Below are 24,778 nucleotides of genomic sequence, written 5' to 3'. Positions count from 1 at the left end.
AAGCAACTCGATGGCCATTCTCTTGTAACATAGCTCCATAGTTTCCACGAGTTTCGGAAACGGGGGTGCGGAGCACGGCGGGAAACGGAGTTTCGGAGTTTCGGCCTTCGGGAAGAAACGGGGAAACGGAGTTTCGGTTTTAGGGTTTAATACATACATATATAATTAATAAAAACATTACAAAAGCTTGAAAAATACATCTTTGCTCAAGTTCAATGTCAAAGTGTCACGATTGTGACGTGTTTATATACCAGATTCTCTCTTCATTGCTGATTACTGTTGCAGATGCAAAGAGTTACCAGCCAAAGGGAACCCCTACCCTCGACTGGTTGCGACTCTTCGTCAAAGGATGTACCTCTTCATCGAATAGCCACATCTCTTCGACGAATGGTTGTATCCCTTAGTGAATGGTTGTGCCTCTACATCGACTAGACACATCCCTTAGCCTAAAAGTTGTACCCTTTCGTCTAAGGTCATGTCCTTTCATCAAAGGACATGCCTCTTCAAATGTGTCTCTTCATCTCTTATATAAGAGACCTATTGTACTCAGTTTAATAACAACAAGTCAATTCAATCTTCTCTCAAGTGTTCTCCTGAAGGTTCTTGTTCTAAGTTAATTACTTAAGTAGTAATTAGTACACAATATGCAGGATTAACAACATAATCCTCACAGTGGTATCAGAGCAAATTTTTTCCTACCCGTGGGTTGTGAAGCCCTCACCCTCTCCGCGGCACTCCCTCATCCACCTCTCCTCTCGGTGTTGTATGGAAGAAGCAGAGCGATGGCGGACTTGGCGTGAATCTTTGCTTGTAGCAATGTAAACAAGTACACAAGGTCTCACACCCATATACACGTGTTGTGTGTATAGCAGAGAGGGACCCATTTCCGGAATGCCCTCCCTCCCTGCTGCCGGTGGCGTTCGCAACATGGCAGGAACTGCCCCCTTCGCTGCTGACTATGGAGCCCCCCTCTCTTCGCCTTGGTTGCTGCCAACCGGCGCTCTTGTTTGCTGAGCGTGGCTGCCTACTATATGCTGAGCGTGGAGAAGCGTCACCTCCACTCATACCTGGTGTGCTACTATATGCAGTGACTGCAGCGCCCATTCGGTGATTCAGCGAAGCGTCACCTCCACTCGGCGATTCAGCGTTCGAAGCGTCACCTCCACCCGGCGGCGACGGCCTTCGAAGCGTCAACCTTCAATCAAAAACAAAAAAAAACACCAATACACAACATTAATAAGTGTACTGCCACGTGGAACTTTATAAAAAAAAAAAACCCAAACAAACCCAACAGGCGTGCGTAACCCGCTGGGCGTGCGCTGGCCGCCGTTTGGGATTTGCTGGTGTGAACAGCTACGGTGGGCGACTCGAAAACCACCACCCGGCTGTCAGGATGTCGCCTTGTTCTTGTTCGCCTCCCTCTTCCCAGCGATTAGGCGCCCTTCCTCCTGGCTGTTCGTGGGTTTTCCTGGCTTTCTTGGCATGCATGTTGACTACCTTTCACACTTCTCCGGCTACCTTGTCTATTTCCAAGGTTTCTTTGGCGCGTATGCTCGTGGTAGCACATGTTCCATTGAATGGTTCTTACTAGCGCAATCAAAATGAAGGCATTTCAACTACTCTTGAAGCCTTCTCTGGCTACTTTTTCGTCACACTTGATCCATGGTGAGCCAAAGCCTCCTCAAGCTCCCGGCAAGCAACTTCTCGGCGTACAACACCCACAACAGGTTTCTTGTCCTCAGCACAGTTCTGTAGAGACCACCAGACATGAAATACCTTCGTTCGAGCCTCTGCATGCTCGTCGCAAACATTCTCAGGATTACAACAGTTATGAGAAAGATCCATCTTTGAATCACTATCAGCAGAAGCCAAAGCAGCAATATGAAGCTTTCAGAAGATCTCCCCTTGAAGAGTCATCAATCTCTTCGAAGTGGGCTCACATAGTGGCACATATTTGCGACCCTAGTCGAGTACTCGGTCGTGAATGCCGCAACGCTGGACAAGTTCCCCCTTGCGAGCCATGCCATGCTCCTCCTACTCTGGAAGCCTTAATACCCGCTGATAAAGCTGAAGATTCAAGAGGTTCTGGTTCATGTGTGGCATCCCAAATGCACATAACTTCTTTGGCTGTGGTCCAGGCAAAAACAAAAGCCTTGTCACCGCCCCTGCAGAATGAAGTCTTTGTCTCTTACACAATAACCGATGCAGTTGCAATGGTGAATGAAGATTCTTCAAGTCTGAAGGCTCCAGTTCTTACCTTGAATGGTACAAAGAATAATTCTCATACAGACTCTTGCAGTATGACTTCAGTCACTGCCTCTTTGGACAATACTTGTCCTAGTCTCGATGCACTATCTTTGCAGATGAAAGAGCCTTTAAACAATACCTCTTCTTCATCTACGACAACCCTTGAAGACATCCGTGTTCCAGACAAGCCAATGGAATCCCTTTCAGATTTTCAAATGATGGTCACTAACCAAATGCAAAGTTTGGTGACACAATCCTTGATATTGGAGATTCAAGACAGTTTGCTTATGGTTTCTCTAAAGGCAGATGAAGATTCAGTCTTTTCTTGGACAAAGCTCGAAGTTACCAATGATGTTAACAAAAAAGTTCCAGATATGATTCTCATACTTTCGGTAAAGATGAGACAAGTTGCAGATGCAGTTAATATTCAGTTTGGTATATGCAAGATTGTTATGGTCAACAATAATGCCATGACATGGGATCTAGCAGCTAGAGCTTTGGATGCAGAAGCACTTCAATCATTTCCCTTCTTCTAGAGTCTCAACAACTACCCCTGGATTTTATTTTAAATGGGAGGGAATGTCACGATTGTGACGTGTTTATATACCAGATTCTCTCTTCATTGCTGATTACTGTTGCAGATGCAAAGAGTTACCAGCCAAAGGGAACCCCTACCCTCGACTGGTTGCGACTCTTCGTCAAAGGATGTACCTCTTCATCGAATAGCCACATCTCTTCGACGAATGGTTGTATCCCTTAGTGAATGGTTGTGCCTCTACATCGACTAGACACATCCCTTAGCCTAAAAGTTGTACCCTTTCGTCTAAGGTCATGTCCTTTCATCAAAGGACATGCCTCTTCAAATGTGTCTCTTCATCTCTTATATAAGAGACCTATTGTACTCAGTTTAATAACAACAAGTCAATTCAATCTTCTCTCAAGTGTTCTCCTGAAGGTTCTTGTTCTAAGTTAATTACTTAAGTAGTAATTAGTACACAATATGCAGGATTAACAACATAATCCTCACACAAAGACTCAAATGATAGATCAAAATTCAGAAATGACAACTGTAGGCTCAAGGCTCAAGCCTCAAAAGAGTCAATACAAAACAAGATCCATCATCCATCATCCATAATCCATAATCCATATGTATAGACTATAGTAAATACAAAACATGATCAAAAAATATCCATGTGGCTGGCAGGCTGGCAGCAGCTGCTGGCATGACAAAATCCTAGAGCTAAGTGCTCCAAAAATCACTCATCAAGATCATCCATGGAGGAGTCATCCTCCGACTCATGAGAGTCAGGCTCAGATGAAGAAATGGTAGGATCGTGGTCCTCTGCCTCTGCTGAAGTGGAAGCGATGGATCCCCCCCTCTGCCTCTGAGAATGGGTGGTGCAGCGGGTGTTGTGGCTCGGCATTGTCAGCTCCTCATAAAGCAAGGTGTACATATCACGCTCATTCCGTGGGATCTCTGGGATGAACCTCTCCCTCCTGATGTCGATCTTATCCACATTCACCTGCGAAGGCTCCGGATGTCGGGCATTCCTCTCAAGGAGCTGGAGGTTGCAATGACAAAACACCAACCGCTCTAGCTGAGCGGTACTCAGCCTATTCCTCTTCTTTGTATGGAAGAGGGCCCAAGTGCTCCAATTCCTCTCACATGGACCCGAACTGCAATCCTGTGAGAGCACTCGAATGGCGATGCGTTTCTGTTATTGAAATGCACATACAATTAGAAATTAGAACTAAGTGGAAACAAGAAAGATGCACATTGTACAGTGTACTATGTAAACTGTAGTTAAGGGTAGTGAATTACCAGCGTGGGAGCACAATTTCCATACTTCTCCCACCATGAGACAGGCTGTAGCTGAGTCTCTCGAAGCTTTGCAGTCTCTCGACCAAAGCTCCCTGTCTGGTTGCGAAAGGCCAAGAGATCATCCTCTATACATTTCAGCATGTGCACATTACCAGATGTCAAGTTCCTCATGTATGTCATGAAGCCTTCTTCTAGCTCCTCGTTCTCGTATTGCTCCTCATCTCGCCACAAAGGATGCAATACATGTGCTACTGCATGAATCGGCCTGTGAAACCAATCCCATCGCCGATTCCACATAGCCTTGATTTCATCAACCCTTTAGAGATCAAACCATAAGATAAAAAAGGACAAAAAACAAGAGTCAAGAGTCGAGACCAATGTAAAGACTCAAGAGTAAAATAAAGATAAGAAGTAAAGCAAGGGTAGCCATGACTGAGGAGACTTACTGCTCTGCACTCAAGTAGTCTTGCTTGTTGAGAGCCTCCCCAATCTTGTCCATGTACTCGTATAAAAGGCCTAGAGTACTGCCCTCCATGTCTGTAATGCGTAACACTGTGTAGATGGGGTTGAGAGTTTTGATCAACCCCTCAACCTCTACCCACCACTCCTCTCTCATGACATCACGCACAAAAGCTCTTGCCTTGGGGCTCTCTCTCTCATCCCACTCTAGCCATTCATTTGAGTAGACAGTGCGTACCAACTCTCTGCGGACTCGCAGGAGTCTCTCAAGCACAATGAACATGTATGCAAATCTGGTGGCTGCAGGCTGCAATAGCTCAAGAGTGCTGTAGGCCCGATACATGCTCAAGACTTTTGGCCTCTTCTTCACAAACTTCACCATGCTTCGTGCGGTGCAAAAGATGGCTTCAACCCATTGTATTTGACCTATGTCCTCAATCAATAAGTCGAGGCTATGTGATGCACAAGGGGTCCACACAATGGCTGGAAATTCATCCTCTAGCATAGAGCCCATAGACTTACAATTACTTCCATTATCTGTCACCACCTGCACAACATTCTCAGGCCCAACTTGCACTATAGCCTCCCTTATATGTGTCCAAATAAATGCACCTGTAACTGTGAGACCTGGGAGGGAGGCATCAATGGCTTTCAAAAACATAGTGCCTTTGCAGCATGACACCAAAACATTGTATACATTTCTCCTGCGTACATCTGACCACCCATCACACAATATAGTGCAGCCATACTTTTTCCATGTTTCCTTCAAGGGCTCTAGCTGCACTTCTATGCATGATTTTTCCCGCTTTAGCTCTCGTGTCCGCAGAGCCTCAGATGTAGGGCCATCCCACTCGCATCCAATGCGGCTGATGGCCCTCATGGTCTTCCTCCATTGATTTGTCTTGGCCACATGAAAGGGAATGGCACACCGTATGAACATCCGGGTGAGCTCCCTAGTTGCCTCTGCAATTGCTTGCTTTTGAAATCCTGCTTGGATGCTAGCCCTTTGTACAGTATTTATTGGAGGGGTGTCTTGTGAATGTGATACATCACCTGGCAAAGGAGTCCTCCTTGCATGCACACCCGACACTGAGGTAGAGGAGAAATCTGATCCTGTGTCTCTCCCTCTGGCCCTCTTTGCTGCTGCTGCTTGACTTGAACCAGCTTCATGCTCTTGACCACCCATTGCTGTAGATACTTCCTCTTCGGGAATGGCCAAACGCTTTCGCCTCCACATTTCAAGGCTTTTCCGAACATCTAGAGGAACAGAGGGGCATGGCCCTACATCTTTGTTTGGAACATGAGCAAGATGGTCCTTCACACGGGTGACACTCCCCGTTTTGACCAACCCACAATATTTACATCTCCATTTCCTGGAGCCACCCGATCCTGCATAACCCCCCACTTGCTCCACATGCTGCCAAAAAGGATCCGGAGTACGAGCCATGTTACTTAACTTACTTGTGCGGTTCGAGGTCGGAAGACTCGGAGAGATTCGAGAAGTGGAGGCTGTTTTTCTGATCCTGCAGGCTGCGAGCAAGGTGTGACTCCTTCTTGCTTGGTAGAGCTTAGATGGCAAAGGTGGAGGCCCCAAGTAGAGAGGTAGAGGGCGTGGTAGAGGGCTGATGTGGAGGTAGAGGAGTAGAGGGCAAGGTAGATGGGTAGAGCAGCTCCAAACAGGCGGCAGAAAGAAGGCGCAAAATGCCGGCGAAAGAGAGCACGCGGGTTTCTAAACCCTGGAAAAAATAAAACTTGGAAACACCGTTTCCGTTTCTGGAAACGTTTCCGAAACGTTTCCACGTTTCGGTGGTCCAGAAACGGCGTTTCTAGAAACTATGCTGATAGCTCCAAAGGTGATGTGACTCGCATTGATGATTACCTGGGATGGATCATCCCATGAGACAAGCTCTAAATAAGGGGTCTTTGCTAAAGCAACCTTGAGGTACTTGAAAGCCTCCAATCCACACGGAGTCATGTGCTGCCTACGAGTCTTGACACACTCGAGTGGATTTGCGAGAGCTATTGAGAGATCAGAGAACTTGTTGATGTGGATGAAATATGCGTAGCAAATTCCCACAAACAATCGTATATCGTACACTATTTTTGGAATCTTTCAATTCAAGATTTCTAACACTTTGGTGGGATTTAATCGGATGCCATCGGTGCTAATAATATACCCAAGGTAATGAACCTCGAACAAGTAAAACTCCGGTTTCTTTTCATTGACATAAGCTGTCACGTGCATCCCGCACTTGGATGCCACGTAGACATTTCTGTACAGAAGGTGCAGGACCTGGGATGGTGAACTGGTCCCATGTGAGCCCAGTCCGGGACGAGTCAGCCAGGGATCCATCTCAGTCGTCCGAGGTCAGGTGTGCATTGTCCTGCACATGAGTCCAAGGTCAGGTGTGCACTGTCCTGCACATGAAGCAGTGCCAGTCCGCGCTGTGAGTCTCCCTCTGGCCGCCGCCGCCTCCACAGCTTCCGTGGTGAGCACAGCTCCCACACAGACCCCAGCGGCTACCCCTAGTTCTTCAAACCCCGGTGCTTCAGTTGGAGCAATTATTAGCCGGGAGCTCGAAGATAAGCAGAAGGGCGCCCATGACCAGGAGTATGAGCGCAACGAATTGCTCAAGTCCTTTGGCTACATAGGTGGCCAGAGAGTCGTTGTCTTGTTTGACAGCGGCAGCACAGAGGATGTGGTCACGGAACAGGCCGCTAGGCGTGCCCGTTTCGAGCTGACTCCGGTGGACAAACAGGTTGAGGGATTTAGCACAGGTATGACAACGAGCGTCAAGTATGAAGCTCTAGGTGCTAAGTTAGTGATTCAGGGCATAGAGTTTGTGCGTGACTTTATGGTTGCCCCTCTTGTAGGAGCAGACATAATTTTGGGTATCCAGTGGTTTCACAAGTTTCTTCCTGATGTCAAGTGGGACAAGCACACGTTCCAGATTGATCGGAATGTGTCAAACACCCCGGTGACCATTAAGTGTGAGCCAGGTATTCCAAACTTTCCGCTCATAAGCCACTTGCAGGCTAAGCGAGCAGTCAGGAAAGGCGCACAGTGTGCGATGATTTACATCCAGACAGCCCAGACGGTGGCCAGTGCTTCCGAGAAGTACTCGGTTCTCCATGAAAAGTTCCAGAAGATTTTTCTTCGGGACAGTCTCCCTCCCCAGCTCCCCCCGTCCAAACCGGAGGATCACAAGATTGACCTCCTCCCAGGCTCGGAACCCCTGAGCAAGTTTCCGTATCGCCTTTCTAAGGCAATGGAATCGGAGTTGGACCGCCAACTCCAAGAATTGTTGCAAGCTGGCTTCATCCGCCCCAGCGTGTAGCCATTTGCAGCACCGATCTTATTTGTCAAGAAGAAAGATGGGTCTTCTCGGTTGTGTGTCGATTATCGTGCACTCAACAAGCTGACTATCAAGAGCAGATTCCCGATGCCTCGAATTGACTATATTCTGGAGAGGCTGAATGGAGCTAAGGTGTTCTCCAAACTGGATTTAAAGAGTGGGTACCACCAGGTTCGGATTGTTGAGGGGGACATCCTCAAGACAGCTTTCCGTACAGAACGGGCCCACTATGAATTTGTGGTTATGCCATTTGGATTGACGAACGCCCCAGCTACATTTAACCGCATGATGATGCGTATTTTCCGGGAGTTGATTGGAGTGTGTGTGTTCATATTTCTGGACGACATACTCATATTTTCAGCTACAGTTGAGCAACATGACATTGATGTGGAGAAAGTCCTTAAGTTGCTGGAAAGCAACGAGCTCTATGTCAATGAAAAGAAGTCAGAATTCTATCTGTTCCAAGTACATTACTTGGGATATATAATCAGTGCCGAAGGCATTCGACTTGATCCGGCTAAAGTGGCCGAGATTGTTAACTGGGAAGTACCTCAGACCGCCTATGACATTAGATCATTTGTGGGTATATGCCAGGCATATTCCACCCACATTGACAAGTTTTCTGATCTCTCGGCAGACCTCACCGATCTGCTAAAGGGAGTGAAAACAAGGAGGCAAAAGATTCGAATGACTCGCTTGGTGCTTTCGAGTGCGCAATGGAGTGACTAGAAATGTTTTCTATATCCAATCCACACAAATGAATCTCACTAGTACAAGACTAGATGAGATGAAGCATAAGTTTGCGGATTCTGATGAATTCAGTACTTAGTGGAAACATGCATTGGATGCCATTTCTTGATACGGGTTGATTGGTTTTTCTACAAAAGTCGACCCTGTGTCTTGAAGCAATTTAGGGCAACTATTCTCCATGACATCCATGACGCTATCACTGGCGGTGATAGGAGCATGAACTCAACGTTGGAGAAGATAGAGGCAATACTATTGGCCGAGAATGAGGTAGGACATGTTCACTTATGCGTAACATTGTCCAATTTGTCAAAAGGTGAAAGCGTCGCATGGGAAGAAAGAATGCCTGTTACAACCATTGCCCTTTCTAAGATATATCTATGGATTTTGTAACAAATTTGCCTCTTGGTCCACGTAAGCGTGACATGCAACGTTTAACGATTGTGGATCATTTTAGCAAGTTTGTCATGCTTATTCCTTGCAGGGCTCATGTTACTGTCGATGATGTTACAAAGCTGTTTATCTGGCATCGATACACCCACTTGGTGCCATATCTAGGACCATTGTGTTAGATCACGATGCTAAGTTCATCGGTCATTAATCCAAGCTCTAGCTATTTTTGCTCATAGTTTATCATTTAATAGTTGCTTCCATGATTCGACCAAAAGCTAAGGTTTCTTAACGTTCTTTGGCAATAATCTTGGGTACATTACGAGTAGTCCTTGCGATTCTTACTTTCTTGATTTTGCGAGTAGGCTTGACATTCTCTATGGTTAATGCCAGAAGTATGATAACATGAACAATTTGGAGAGTATTGTTTGATAATTTTGGTACTAAGTTGAAGTTTTCCAGTGCATTCCATCCACAAATGGACAACGAGACTTAGATTTACAATCATGTCACATGCACTCTGCACTTAGTGCATGGTGACAATATGGCTCATCATCAGCAGTGCAACATTTGTACATTATTAGAACCCAATAGGATGATATTTGTCGTACGCCGTGACCCCATTGTACATCCTCAGTCCAGGATAAGTCAGGCACGAGCTACGTAGGTCATTCCTCAACCTTAGTGGATCAGTCAGTCAGTCAAGTCCCTTAACCCACTTGGAGAGAATCATTCATGCATGTAGAGTCAGTAGAAGCCTTAGGGTTTGCATCAGAAAGCACTCTGCATCTTGCATAATATGCATTCATATGCCTGTGCATCATTCAAAACATCCCAAAGCCTTAGGGAATTTACTAGGATTTATCTGGTATTTTTCCCATATTTTATGGTATTTATTTAGCATTTAATGTCATTTATAAACATAAAGTTTATTAAAGTTATGACCAGCCAACTTGACCAACCCCTAACTAGTATAAATAGGCTTGCTTAGTGCTTAGAAGAGCATTCGGCTCTCAGAATCTAGGCATCTCATATCCTCAGCCCTAGGAGCATCCCGGCCTGCAGAGCCATAGTCTCATCCAGCCCTTGGAGTACTTGCGTTTTGCTTCAGCCAACCCTGGTTCTCCAACGCAGTAGTTCAGCAGTCCCTACAGCCATCAGGCGCAGCCATTCAGTACTTCCACAGGCCCCAAATCCACAAACACATCTGCGTTTTCTGCATATATCACAGCCGGCCTGTGTACAGTTTACTACAGCTCTTTGTTTTCAGTCCTACAGCAGTCCAGGTCTGCGTTTTCAGTCCTACAGGAGTCCTACAGCAGTCTACATCCTTCTATGCATCATCCACACATGCTACAGTCATCTGGTGAAGGTAACATATCATTCATAAGCATTTACAGCATAGTTACATAGATTAGAACAGTCCACCGCAGTCCTTTCTCAGCGTCAGGTGTGCAGCCCTTCCTCATGCCCTTGGGAAGAGTGCATCGGCTCGAGATCAGTTCATTGAGACAGCCGTGTACAGTTCAGCCAGGCTTCCGATCCTCCGAGATCTTGCGTTTGGCTTATCTACAGTCCACAGTCATTCTCTCTAAAGTAATAAAGCAAATACTATCTCGTTATCGGGATAGGGGGTCCTTCAGTGGGTAATTTGGGACCCAATCTGGTGTACAGTTCTCATATATCTCTCTCTCATCTCTTTAAAGTTTGAAGTATTAAAATGGATTGCTAAACTCACGAAACTCAGGATACTGAAGATGGTGTGAGCATTTGTGTGACAGGATCTTCCAATACAAAGACTTCCGCTGCATATTACATTGGCATCAGATTCAGATTGTCCACACACACCGTATCCTAGCGTGGGGGCATCCTTGGATGGTTAGATTGCATTCCGACACGACCACCGACTTCAGCATCATGTCTACAGAAGAGAGTACTCATCAGCCGGAAGACGTCTCCCCCGAAGGAGACCATGTTCTTCCGCCTACAGCAGACACCATAGCTCTTCTTAGAGCTCAGAACCAGCTGCTCATGGAGCGTCTCCAACTCTTGGAGGCAGCAGTAGCACGTCCCCCTCCGCCTCCAGTAGCACCCGACTACATCTCCCTCTTCTTTCAGATGGAACAACAAAGGAGAGATGATGAGACCCGAAGGAAAGAAGAAAAAGCAGAAAGACGGGACTATGAGGAAGCCCAACGCAGGATCAACGAAGACCGGCGTCAGGCTGAACTCGCTGCTCGAGAACACCAACGTGAGCTTGATCGAGAATGTATGTTACTCGAGCACCAACGGGAAAAGGAGGCCATACACTTGAGGTATCAGCAGCTCTCCTCAGTCTCCCCAGTCATAGGTGTCACCAGCCAGTAGTCCGCAGCAGCATCAACCATCGTCATTCACAGTCAACCAAACTTCAGTAAGTATGATGGTAAGTGTGATCATTCATCAGTTAATCAATTTATTCATCAGTTTAATGCTCATTTTCCATTAGCTAGGATCACAGACCCCCAAGATAAAGTCCACTTAGCAGCTTCCCATCTCACTGGTGAGGCAGTCACTTGGTGGCAGCATTGGTCTAGTATTCATATAGACCAGGCCACAGGTGTCACAGCCTTTGATTGGGACATCTTTGTCCATGACCTGAAGACCAGATTTCTCCCGCCCTAGTACATGACCGGTTTGAAAGATGAGTTCTATGGACTCAGACAGAACGGATCCCCAGTGCTTTAGTTTTCCGGAAAGGTTATTACTTTAGCACAGCAGTTAGGGCGATTTGCGCAGGCTAAGATGGAGCAATTCATTCGTGGATTGGACTCTAACATTCGGTTCACAGTTCATAACTTTGAACCAAGTACATATGACCGGGCTCAGACTCTCGCTCAGAATGAAGAAATGAAGCTGAACGGGGGCAAGCCCAAGCAGTCATCTCAATCCAGTACCAAACCCCAGCAGCAGCAATCAGCTGCACAGACAGGGAAAGGTAACGCTTCTTCTAAAGATGCTACGGACGGTAGTAATAGCTCCAATTCAGGGGGTAAGAAAGATAAGGAATCTAAACCTAAGAAAACCCCTGATGAAAAGGCTAAAGTAGGCATTACTGGAGGTTATCTTTCTCCAGAGGAGCAAAGGAAGTACCAGTCAGAAAATAGATGTTTTTTCTGTCATATTATAGGGCATGGTAAGAAGGATTGCCACAAATGGCAAGCGCGGCACAAGCCGCCAAAGCTCCTTTTGCCACAGTTGCCACAGCCTCCCCAGCTCCTCCAGCCCCACCTACTACCTCAAATGTAGTTTAACTTTTACCTTCTATGGATCCTATGTCATCCGTGGTATTTGATGCTAAGCAGGAGGGTGAGAGCGATGTTGCTCAGAAGAGCCTCATCTGAGCTTATGGCTCTGTCCAGGGCCGACAGTTTGTAGTCTTTTTCGATATGGGTAGTTCTGAAGATGCCATCTCTCCCCAGTTGGCTAATAAATTGAACTGCACATTAGTCCCATATCATTTGGATGTGGACGGGTTTACACCTGGTCTTCGCACCCACATTTCTCAGAAGGCCTCATTTCAACGAGATTTCATCGTCTCACCTCTATTGGGGTGTGATATGATCTTAGGAATTTAGTGGTTCCGTCAGTATGAGCCTATTCCCGATTGGGAGCAGGACACTTTTACTATTTGTAAAGGTTTTCCTAAGCCTATCATGATTCGTGGGGATAGAAGCATTCTTGGTATCCCATTGATTTCGCATCTCCAGGCCAGACGAGCTATTCGCAAGGGAGCAGAAGGAGCACTCCTTTATGTTCGTGCTCAAAGAGCCCCTCCCTCATTAGTAGCATCCATTACGTCTTCAGTCCCTCAATTAGCAGACCCATCCAGACATCAGGACATTAGGCTTAGGGATGATCTCCCGCCGAGTCTCCCACCCTCTCGCCCTGAGGACCATCACATTGATTTGGTCCCTGGTTCAGATTCTCCTAGCAGGTTTCCCTATCGTCTTTCCAAGACTTTAGAGGGCGAGTTAGAAAAGCAGTTATCTAAGCTTCTTTGAGCCGGATTCATTCGGCCTTCTTCCTCCCCATTTGCTGCACGGTCCATAGTCACAGGGGACGGAGGGGACGGAGCCTTGGAACGCCGGGATCGCGAAACGGGACGGCGCAGGGATGGGGACGGATGGGGACGGACGGACGTCCCCCGACGGACGTTTCTCACAGGGGACGGCGCAGGGACGGGGACGCCTGTCGGGGACGGCGCTGTGCGGGGACGGTAGAGAGCTGTTGCGCCTGTCGTTGCTGCGTTTTTGGCCGTTGCGCCTGCCTGCCGCCTGCCTGCTCCTTTCGAGCTGTTTATGGCTGTTGGGCCTTGGCTCTTCTAGCCGTTTATGGCTGTTGCGCCTTGGCTCTTTGAGGCTTGGCCCTCTCTCTCTCTCTCTTGCCCTTGAGGCTTTCCTCTCTCTCTCTTGCCTATCTATATAAGAACAAGCCTCTACAAGGCTACAAGCACACACAAGTTCACAACTCTCAAGGCTCATTGCTCAAGCTTTCAAGGCTCATTGCTCAAGCTTCTTGAATCTTCTCTCTTCCAACTTCCAAGTTCCAAGCTCTAGGGCCTAGGCTCTCACCTCTCCCTCAAGCCTCTTGAGTCTTGACTCTTCGAGTCTTCCAACTTCCAAGCCTCTAGGCTCTCTCTCTCTCTCTCTCTCTCATTCCTCAAGGCTCAAGAGTCAAGCCATCTTCAACCATGGCATCCTCCTCACGTGCCGGGGCTTCTCGTAGAAGGACAACGGGATGGACATGGTGGGAGGAGGTTAACTTCACCACATCCGTTCATGGAGGCGGTTCTCGGCCATGGGTATGCAAGCTTTGCCCGTACCGGCGAACGGGTGGCGCCGACAAAGTGCGAGCCCACCTCTTGCATGAGAGTGGGCATGAGGTGAGGTTTTGCACGAATGTCACGCCCGAGAAGAGACGGGAACTTCTTGACAAGCTTAGCGTCTACGAAGCGGTCGAAGCGACAAGAAGGACACCACGAGTGGCCGTGGATCCCGCGACGATGGGGAGAGGAACTCAAGCCTCTACAATGGAGTCATGTGGTGGATCGGGATCATGCACACCATCACCTTCACCATCAAGTCGGAATGTTACTCCATCCATGACACCGGCACCCTCCATCTCCACGGCCTCTCAATCATTACGTGGCCCACGGCGACAATCTACACTTGGGGAGAATTGGAACCCCAAGTTGAAGGAGGAGGTGGATATGGCGGTGGCCCGCTTCTTCTTCCACGACCACATTGCCTTTCAAGCGGCTAGGTAAGTGCAATCGATCATTGCTAATTCATCATTCATGTTTTCATCATCCTAGTCCCCTTCTCATTAGTAAATTACTTTCTTGAATAGGTCGGAATACTTCAAGGTCATGGTTAAGAAGATTGGGTAGTATGGCTCAACCTATACGCCTCCCTCATTCGAGAGCTTGCGCACTACATTGCTCGACAAGGAGAAGCGCATTGTAGAGCAAGCGGCCGACAACACAAAGCGGCAATGGGAGAGGAACGGAGTCTCCCTCATTGTGGATGGATGGAGTGACACCTGCAAGAGGAGTATTCACGGCATGGTTGCATATTCCCGCGGAGAGATGTACTTCATCTCATCTCATCATGCATCCGGCACTGGGAAGAGCGCGGATGTGCTTGCGGCGGAGTGGGCTACCACCATGGAGATCGTTGGCCCCGAGCATGTAGTGGGCTTTGTTGCGGATGGGGAGCCTTCCAATAGGGCGGCGGGAGCTATTCTCCAAAGTATGTATGGACATGTCACGGTGTCCTTTTGTAAGGCTCATTGCCTAAACAACCTCCTCAAGGACATCGGGGCATTACCATGGATCAGCCCGCTCATTGAGGAGGCTAACACCATGGTCTCCTTTGTCCTCAACCACCAAAGACTTCGGCATGAGTTCAACAAGAGGTCCTATCTCTCTCTCCTCAAATATTCCGACACCCGGTTTGCCTACAACTTTCTCATGTTGGGCTGGTTGAAGGATTGTAGCGGTGCTTTGAGGGGGCTTTTCCTTAGCGACGAGTTTGTCGCCATGCAAGAGTCCCATACAAACACTGGCCAAGAGTGTAGGCTACGGGCGGATGACGCCTCTTGGTGGGAGCGTGTGAAGACCACAGATGCTATGGTGAGGCCCATAGTCCACCTATTGAGGATTGTAGACGCTATGCAACCATGCATAGGCAAGGTCTACGAGGCCATGGATCGCATGATAGAGAAGTTGAAAGACTTCGTGCCTGACGAAGACAAATACGAGGAGATCCATGCCTTGTGTCTAGGAAGGTGGAATTCCTACTACTCTCCATTGCATGCAGCAGCTTCTGTGGTGGACCCAGAATTCCAAGGCAACAAGCAGGAGAGCGACCGGGAGGTGAGCGCTGGATGGAGGATCATCTTGGATCGTCTTGTGCCTGATGCATCGGTTAGGCGCAAGATCAGGGACCAGCTTTCGATGTACAAGTCATTTCATGGCTCCTATGGCTGTCATGATGCACAGGTTGACCGCTCCAAAGTTGGTGCTGCTCTTTTTTTTTTTTTCCGAGAAAAGATCCTTTCATTAGTTATATAAAAGTGCCCGTAGGGCTACAAAAGATCCTCTCTTGCTCACAAGAAAAACAGAGCAGTGAACAAAGCAAGGCAGCCCGGGAGACTCTCCCTAGGTGCTGAAAAGTACAAGCATCAGTACTAAGAACTGAGGGGCTAAATCATACAATAGGAGGGGGGAAAAGCCAAACAGGTGGCCTGTAATGCCAACGGGGGGACCCCACGTGTAGGGTATAGAAGGGGCCGTTGCGCCAGGTGGTGTGAAAGGCCTGGCGCCGCAAGATCGCCTCATCCGAGTCGCCCCGGATGCGGTCATACTGTCCTCGCAGGGTGTGGATCAGCTCCTGCCAAATCCCCCGTATAGTCTCTGCTGCTGGCTCCAGTCTCCCCTCAAAGGCCCTGAAACACCGGGCCCTCCAGGTGAACCAGATGGTGAGGCTGCTGAGGAGCTCCCATCGTAGATCCCTCTCCTGTGTCCAGCTGGCGGACGAGAAATCCGGTGAAGGAACAAGGCGAGGCTGGCCCCTACTGAATCTGATAGCCTGACTGTCCTGCTCCGTCTCATAGCCCATAGCAGGCCCTGACGAAGTCGACCAAGCAGCGGCACCCCACGTAAACATACCCTCTGGAGAGAGGGGGCCCAGAATACGCAGCATCCGCAGCCAAATCTGCTGCGCCTGAGGGTAATCCCATAGGCAATGTCTCTGTGTCTCCATAGGGTGGGCGCAGCGGACGCAGGCCGCCGGAAGACCGCTGTAGACAAGCCAGGTGCCAACTGCTGAGCCCCTGTGGGCGACCAGTCACCACTGGAAAGTCGAGATCCTGCGGGCCTGTCAACTAGCCCAGAGCCGGGCCCAAAAATCCTCCAGGAACTCCTGTGAAAGTCCCTGTAGCTGCCAGTACCCCACTGCAGCTGGAGAGACCGTTCTCCTCGCCGTCAAAATATGCCGCCCCAGCCGAACAGTATACTGGAAAAAGGTGATCTCTGTGGCCTCAAGGGATGCATAAGGATCATGCCACTCGTACTCCCCAGGGTCCCACTATAGCCGGCGGGCCAAGGGGCGCGCTGCATATGTCCATATGCGCCAATCTGGGAGCACATCTGCAGGGTCTGGGTCAATATGCCACTTCCGAGAAGCGGCGACCACTACCCGTATCCTTTGAAAGGTGCACTCTGCAACCAAAGGCGACTCCACCTCCACTCTCTGAAGTCTGCTCTCATCCTGAATCTCATAGTAGAGGCATCTGCCATCCTCAGTGCAAGCTTTGACAGCAATCAGGATCTCCAACTGTGTAAAGGCTCCCATCCACCGTGGGGCCGCAAGCTCGAGAGGCGTGAACCACTCCTCTGTGAGTGCCTCCTGAATGTCATCCCTCATAATCAACCCCCCTCTGAAGTGACTCAGCGTCTCCACCTGGATCTCCTCTGGGAGACTGCAAAAGGCCTGCCAGTCTCCAAAGCTACGTGCTGGGCCTGCCGCCAAAGGTCCCCAGGCTAGACGAGGCCGAGAACCCAGCATATGACCCTGCTCTGTGCGAACCGCTGGGCTCCAGATGAGCTGCTGTCTGGCCCGCTCCTCCACACACGAAGGAGGTCTCTGAGAGAGCCCCGGTCTCAGCAGCTCCCAAGCTCTCAGGATGCTCAAAGCAAATCTGTCCTCCCATCCTCTACTGAGGCCTGTCCTCCTCATCTCTATGAAGATCCATCTAATCTCTGGTGCCCAAGTGCCCCCTGCTGGGGGAGCCCGAGCCTGCAGCCACTGCAAAAGAAGCTCTTTCCAAGGCTCAGCGCCTGGAAGCAGCCCCCGAACAATAAGCTTCCCCAATAAGGCTCTACTCTGATCGACTGGATCTATAATGCCCAAGCCTCCCTGGGCCAACGGAAGTGTAATAACTGCCCAAGCAACCTTTGCCCGAGCTGACCGTCCATCCCGCTCAGACCAAAGAAAGTTCCTGATCAACCTCTGTACCTGGCTAATGCAAGAGCTCGAGAAGATCCAGCAAGACGTAATGTACCACATGGTCGCTAAAAGCACCTGATTTGCCACCACCACCCTCCCAGCCAAGGATAGCCGAGCTGTACTCCAATACAAAAGCTTCTTCCGAATGCTCAGAAGAAGCGGGGCAATCTGCTGCTCAGGTGACAAATCTAGTCCAATCTGGCATCCCAAATATCGCACTGCTGTGCCAGGAGGAATCCATCTAAAATCGGGGTCTGGGCTCCATGCCGGAGTGGGAGCGCTACTGATCCAAAAGGCCACTGTCTTGCGCCAATTGATCAATGCTCCCGAAGCTGCACTAAAAACCTGGAGCGACTGCTCTGCCCGAAGAAGATTGGCCTCTTGGCCATGCAAAAATAAGCCCGTGTCGTCAGCAAACTCAGCATCGAGCAGGTCCTCCCCCCGGACTGGGAGCAAGAGTCCTCTCAAACCAACCTCCTCTGCCGTCAAATACATGCTCATAGCCTCAGCAAAGAAGAGAAATAGAAACGGGGCGAGAGGACACCCCTGTCGGACTGATCTGGTCAGCTCAAAACTCGGCCCCCGTCCTCCTGCAATCAACACTTGGCTACGAGCTGTGGAATATAGAGCCGCCACCCCTCTAATCCAACCTGGCTCAAAGCCCAGGCAAAGCATAGTGCCCTCTAAGAAACCCCAATCGACTCTATCGTATGCCTTCTCAAAATCGAGAAGCATCACGACCAAGTCCTCACCAAGAAATCTAGCTCGGGCCGTTGCCTCCCAGAAGGTGAAAATGTTGTCAAGGATACTACGCTCCTTGACAAATCCTGTCTAGGTAGCATGAATCAACTCCCCTAGGAAGGGCTGGATCCTCAAACTCAAGGCCTTTGCTAAGACCTTGTAGACAGTATTGAGGATCGTAATAGGTCTCCAATGCCGAATATCATCTGATACTCCCTCCCCCTTGGGGATAAGAAAGATCAAGCCCTCTGAAAAGCTCTGTGGCATCATCCCAGTGTCCAAAACATACTGAAAGCCCCTGCGGAGGCCTGGCCCCAAAAGGTCCCAATAGCGCATAAAAAAGGCAAGCGTCAATCCGTCCTCCCCTGGGCAACTATGGCGCGGCAGGACCCTCAAGGCCTCAGCAAGCTCAACCTCTGAAAGAGGCTCACCCAGAACTGTACGCATACGATTTGTGACTCTCCTCTGCACATGGGCCCACACAGTCTGTCTGCAAGCATCCCGAGCGTCAGTGGCTGGCTCCGCTGAAAGCAGGTCTCTATAGAACCCAGTGGCAATGGCTCTGATCTCCCCGGGCTCAGTAGCTACCGATCCGTCCGGCCTCCCAAGCTGGCGGACTCCTGCTCGAGCATGGCGGGGTCCAGTGATCTCAAAAAACTCCCCAGTCACTCTATCACCAAGCTGCGTCCACTGAGAGGCCTGGCGACGATAGTAAAACTCATGTCTCTGCTCCTCTACCTCTCTACCCTCCTGGCGTGCCTGGCTCAGCTGGGATGCCACCCACTCACATGCAGGCTGTTGCTCCTGAAGGCGCTGAAGTGAAGCAAGGCTGCGTCTCAGCTGATGCTCCCGCTCGTGCGTCTCTCTCAGCCGTGTCAAAGCTGCAGCGTGCAGAAAAGAGCTAAGCTCAATGAGTCCTGGGCACACTGGCCTGCTGCATCCTGGTCAGAGCACTGACTATCATGCCAGATCCTCTCAATGTCCTCAGCGAGACTAGGATCTGTAAGTACCCTCTCTGGGATCCTCAACTACAGGCTGGGCTCCCGTGTCCTCTCCTCAAGTGTCAAAATAACTGGCGCATGGTCTGAAAATGAGGTGCCAGCAAGAATGCCAATTAAGCCCCCTCGCTCTGCTAACCAGTCGCCCACATAAAAGCGATCAATCCGAGATAGATTAGTCCCTCCCTGCCGGCGATCCGACCGAGAGAAACTAAGACTGTCCTGAGAGCGGGAGAAGGCCCCATGCTGCCATGCATCAGTGATCCTCAGTGACATGCAAAATCGCTCCCAAGCTGCAAGCTCCGTGCCGTGCACTGTAACATGACTGCCTCCCACCCTATCGGCCGGGTCCTCAAGCATGTTGAAGTCTCCCCCGACACACCAATGTGCGGCCTCTGGCAATGCATCCGTAACCTGGGTCCAGAACTCTGCTCTGGCACTAGCATGGTTGGGCGCATAGATGTTGAGCACGCCTAAGAGCTCATCATGCATCCTCAGAATGACGTACTATGCTCTACCAGGCACAATGATCCCTCGGTCCACAACGACCTGCCGCCATACATCTGCAATGACCATGCATACTCCTCCCTGTCCACCCAAAGGGCCAAACCCTGCAGACCAAAAGGTATCCCATCTACCAGGCATCACCGAACCATATCTCCGGATCCTGCTCTCACCCAAGTGGTGCTCCTGTATCATCAAAATATCAATACTGCCACCAACCAGGCATCTCTGCAGCTCCTGCCTCAAGCAACCACGATAGCGTATATAATGTGCTCCACCAAGGCCCTGTACATTCCATGAGATGATCCTCATGGATGACCTACTGAGGTGGATGCTGTCTCAGCCGTACGGCGGGCCTTCACAAGCGGCTTGGATGGAGAATAGTCCCCATCCGAGCGGCTACGAATCTGCCCACCCGGTGTGCTGCAAGAATCACGGATCAGGCGCCAGTGGGTGGCTGTGTCCCATGGCGACTGCCTCCCGCTCCAACAAAGCAACCTCGTGTATGCATACATATCCGGGGTCGCGTGCTAAGTCTGCCACTATGCGAACGACCAAATGACGAATCCCTGAGGCATCCACACTCCAGGGATCCAAGAAAAAATGAGCAAACTCCCATAGTCGGCCTATCACATCTGTCACCTCCAGATCGCATGGTGGGAAAACTCAACTGCCTGAGTCCTCAAAGTGCTAAGAGCGAGCTCCAGAGTCCACTCCCGGTCGCATGGGCCACAGAGAGGGAACGAGAAGGCCACCGCTGAATCAAGTGCCTCCTCCCCGCGGGCCGGAGGTATCACTACATGAACTCGGATGGGTGCTGGCTCATGGGGGCCCTCTGCTCCAAAAAGCCGTGTGAAGGAGTAATCAAAAGCCTCCGAGCGCTGTCTAGTGCCGAGGTGACTCAGCCGACTGCGGATAGATGATATCCGTGAAGCCCGGATCGGCATGGTAAGTCTCCTCGGCGGTGCTCGATCAAGATCGGTGCTCAGAGCCCTCTGGACTACAGGTGAACGTTAGGGGACTGCCAGGGCCTCACGAGGAGCTGAGGCGGGCGGGGGGGGGGAGGAGGGGGGGGTGAGGGGGGTGGAGAAGGAGCCGCTGCCGAAACCGGAGCGGGGATGGGAGGCTGCGAAGGTGGAAGCGAGGCGGTAGGGGGGGATGGGGGTGGGGGGGGTGAAGGAGGGGGTGCTGGCATCTCCTGGTCCTCAGTCGTCGCAGGGGTCTCCTCCTGTAGGGGAGCAAAGCTGTTCCTCACGGGAACCCAGTGGTGCTGAGACTATGGCTGCTGCTGCATCGGTCTCGGGGCGTGCTGCTGCGGCTGTCTCCCTCGATGGCGCCCCTGTCCAGGCTGCCACTCCGAGGTCTCTGTGGCCTGAGCAGGTGTCCCGGAGGCTGCCTGCCGAGCCGCATCTATGGGCGGGCCATCAGGGGCCTGCTGCTGCGGTGAGGGTCGGGGTCTCCTGCGAGGACAGGCCTTGGCCAGATGGCCGACCTGCCTGCAAATAAAGCACTGGTTCGGGAGCCCTGAGAACTCCACTCTTTGATCAATCCATCCCCCCCTATCCTAGGTAGCTGAATGACCTTCGGAAGGGAGGAGATGTCAGACACCAACACTCTGACTGAAGGTAGCCCAGCTGCTCTGGCCACCACTGAAGCTGCTGTGGGGCCAGTCTCTAGCACCAAACCCACCAATGCTCCTAGCCTAGAAAGGAGCGGCAGGTACTCACGGCGGAGTCCAGGGAAGCAAACTGTAACATGGAAAAGGCGCTCTCCCTGCTCGGCCGCTGCTGGGTCAAAGCCATGCTGCCAAGGTCTAAAGAATGCCCGAGCACCCCTGATGTCTAGGGGACTCATGGCTAGGACCTTGGCCATGCTCTGGGCAGTCTCGAACTCGATCTGGTAGTGACCACGGCCCAGTAGCTGAACGTCCAGGATCTTGCCCACATCTGCAAGAAGGCGGGGCCTGGAGAAGATCCCGAATCTCCCCTCTGCTGGGGCGAGTGCCGACTATACGGCAGATGGTGGAGTGTGCTTGGAGGCGTTCCACCTCTGCGGCGGCGAGGCTCGCTTCCTCTTCTGGCGAAAGAGAAAGCCTGATGGGGGTATCCTCAGGGGTGGGCGAGGGGGCTGCGGGAGAGTCCCTCTGAGGTGGGGCGGGAGGAGTCTCCATCAGTGTCTGAAGCAAAGTCGAAGGCGGAGCGAAAGCGGAGAGTCCTGCAAGAGCCGAGCTGCACACAAAGGACGGAGGGGGAAGACGGAAGGCAAAAAGAAAAAAGAGGAAGACCCCAGGGGACGAAAAAAATCAAAAAAAAAGAGGGGGGGGAGGTAAGGCGGCGAAGACAAAAAACCCAAGGGGGGCGGCGGAACAGCGCGAAACAGGGAGCGGGGGGGAAGATAAGGCGACGGCGGCGAACAGGGGGGCAGGGCGCTGAAGAAAAACCGGAGGGCGCGAAGGAGAGGAGGAGGAGCAGGGGGGCGGGCGCTGCAGCGCTGGGGCGCGCAGGACAGCCAGGCGGGGGAGGGGGGGGCAAATGCGAGCGCAGGCGGGGGGGAGGGTGGGGTGAGCAGACGCGATGGCGGGAGAGGGGGGAAGGCGAGCAGTCAGCGCGAGCAGGGGGGGAGCGTAGCTTCAGCGAGCGATACTTCCTTGTGTATTGCCTCAAGTTGGTGCTGCTCTATGGTGGGAGGACTTTGGTTCAGATGGACCAGAGCTGCAGCAGCTTGCCATCTGCATACTTAGCCAGGCCATCAGCTCCTCTTGCTTGGAGCAACTTTGGAGTACCTACAGCCACATTGCCTCTAGGAAGAGGAACCGACTTGGGGTAGAGCGTGCCAATGACCTTGTCTTCGTCAGCGCGAACTTGCGAATGCTTTGCAAGAGCGTGACCAAGAAGGCAGATTCCTTCACCGAGTGGGAGATGAGTCAACAAGAAGAGCAACAAGAGGATGAGGTGCAGGAGCAGCATGCCAGTGAGGATGAGACTGAGGATGAGCTTGATGCTTCTTTGGCACAAGCTACCCATGACCATGAGGCGAGCACTTCACATGGATGATCATTCATGGATCATGATTCATGGGCCTTACTACTTAGCTCTAGCCTCTAGCCTCTAGCCTCTAGCCTCTAGTCTTCAGCACTTTTTTGTCATTGACTCATTTGAGTCCGTCCATGTATTTTGCCTCCTTAAGGCTTAGTCCTGACTCTTGAGTCATGACTCATTTTGTATCTACTTAATTATTAATATGACTCAAAAGCTTACCATTTTAGTGTAAATTTGTGCTCATTTTGATGTACTTCCAAAGTAGAATAAGTGTAGAGTAGAAAAATTTAAAAAAAAAGTATTTTTTGAGTGCCGTTCTCTCCCCCGTCCCCGTTCCCTACTTATGGCCGTCCCCCGTCCCGTCCCCGTCCCCGTCCCCTGTCACCGTCCCCATCCCTTGTGACTATGGCTGCATCTATCCTGTTTGTCCAAAAGGACAAGTCTGCATGCCTTTGTGTAGACTACAGGACATTAAACAAACTCACTATCAAGAATAAGGTTCCTATGCCAAGGATAGAGTACATTTTGGAGCGTTTAGACGGTGCTAAGTTTTTCACTAAGATCGGCCTCAAGAGTAGTTACCATCAGGTCTGCATTTTTGAAGCTAACATTCCAAAAACAGCTTTTTGGACAGAGCGTGGTCACTATGAGTTCGTAGTCATGCCTTTTGGGCTTACAAATGCACCCGCAACCTTCAATAAGATGATGTCTAGGATTTTCGCAGTCCACATTGGGAAGTGTGTTTTCATATTCCTTGATGACATACTAGTCTTCTCAGCCACTGCGGAGCAGCATGAGAAAGATGTGGAGAAAGTCTTGCAACTTTTGCGAGATAATCAGCTCTACATAAATGCCAAAAAATGTGTCTTTGGTGTTAAGGGAGTTCAGTATTTGGGCTACATCATCGGTTCCGATGGGATTAGACCGGATCCATCAAAGGTTCAGGAGATCTTAGATTGGGACATTCCTAAGACCACCCAAGAAATCCGCTCATTCGTAGGTCTTTGTCAGGCCTATAGTACCCATGTCCATCAATTTTCCACAACCTTGTAGTACCGTTACAGGCAAGGCGCTTGATGCATTCCGTGCACTCTAGAAAGCTGCCTCAGAAGCACCTGTATTAAAGTTAGCATCATGGGACGAACCTTTCGAGGTCATCACTGATGCCAGCAATGTAGCCATAGGTGCAGTCCTCCAGCAAGACAATAGACCCATGGCATATTACATTAGAAAGTTGGAGGTCACCGAAAAGAATTATTCGGTATATGACAAAGAGCTTTTGGGTGTGATCACATCGCTCAAACATTGGAAGCCTTTTCTTTATGGAGAGGCTTTCACAGTGAAAACAGACCACCAAGCACTTAAGTGGCTTCAGACTATGTCCAGTGCCCAGTGGAGTAATCGACAGGCCAAGTGGAGTCAAATCTTCCAACAGTTTGGAGGTATAATTGAATACATCCCTGGTAAGCATAACCCAGTAGAGCAGATGCTCTTAGTCGAAAGGCCAGCATCCAGGCAGTCCAAGAATCTACCATTCTCAAAATCACGGGGAAGGACTTTTTTTTTTCCGAGAAAAGATCCTTTCATTAGTTATATAAAAAACGCCCGTAGGGCTACAAAAGATCTCGCCTGCTCATAAGAGAGACAGAGCAGTGAATACAGCATGGCAGCCCGGGAGACTCTCCCTAGGTGCTGCAAAATACAAGCATCAGTACAAAGAACTGAGAGGCTAAATCATACAATAGGGGGGGGGGAAGAGCCAAACAGGTGGCCTGTAGTGCCAAGGGGGGATCCCGTGTGTAAGGTGTAGAAAGGGCCACAGCGCCAAGTGGTGTGAAAGGCCTGGCGCCGTAAGATCGCCTCATCCGAGTCTCCCCGGATGCGGTCGTACTGTCCTCGTAGGGTGTGGATCAACTCCTGCCAA

At 50.3% G+C, this 24,778-nt stretch overlaps 2 protein-coding genes across 3 annotated transcripts in view; one reads left to right on the top strand and one right to left on the bottom strand.

Annotated features, from left to right (window-relative positions):
* Positions 1 to 24,778, top strand: part of LOC147641638 (uncharacterized) — a 67,362-nt gene that overhangs the window by 3,631 nt on the left and 38,953 nt on the right. The window lies entirely within an intron of this gene.
* LOC147641639 (uncharacterized) lies at positions 3,702 to 5,976 on the bottom strand. Its single transcript, XM_086796600.1, has 2 exons — positions 4,070 to 5,976; positions 3,702 to 3,962 (listed from the first exon to the last, which is right to left on the bottom strand). Exon 1 carries the CDS (start codon positions 5,973 to 5,975, stop codon positions 4,512 to 4,514), a length of 1,464 nt encoding a protein of 487 aa, XP_086652726.1. The 5' UTR covers position 5,976; the 3' UTR covers positions 3,702 to 3,962; positions 4,070 to 4,511.

Source organism: Cibotium barometz, chromosome 1 (assembly GCF_041138505.1).
Source record: "Cibotium barometz isolate CiBa-2024 chromosome 1, ASM4113850v1, whole genome shotgun sequence".
Classification (NCBI taxonomy): domain Eukaryota; kingdom Viridiplantae; phylum Streptophyta; class Polypodiopsida; order Cyatheales; family Cibotiaceae; genus Cibotium; species Cibotium barometz.
This window is presented reverse-complemented; position numbering and strand designations above follow the sequence as displayed.

What these genes read in the sequence shown, in the direction of transcription:
- LOC147641639 (XM_086796600.1), bottom strand. Translation starts at nt 5,975, where the DNA reads ATGGCTCGTACTCCGGATCCTTTTTGGCAGCATGTGGAGCAAGTGGGG.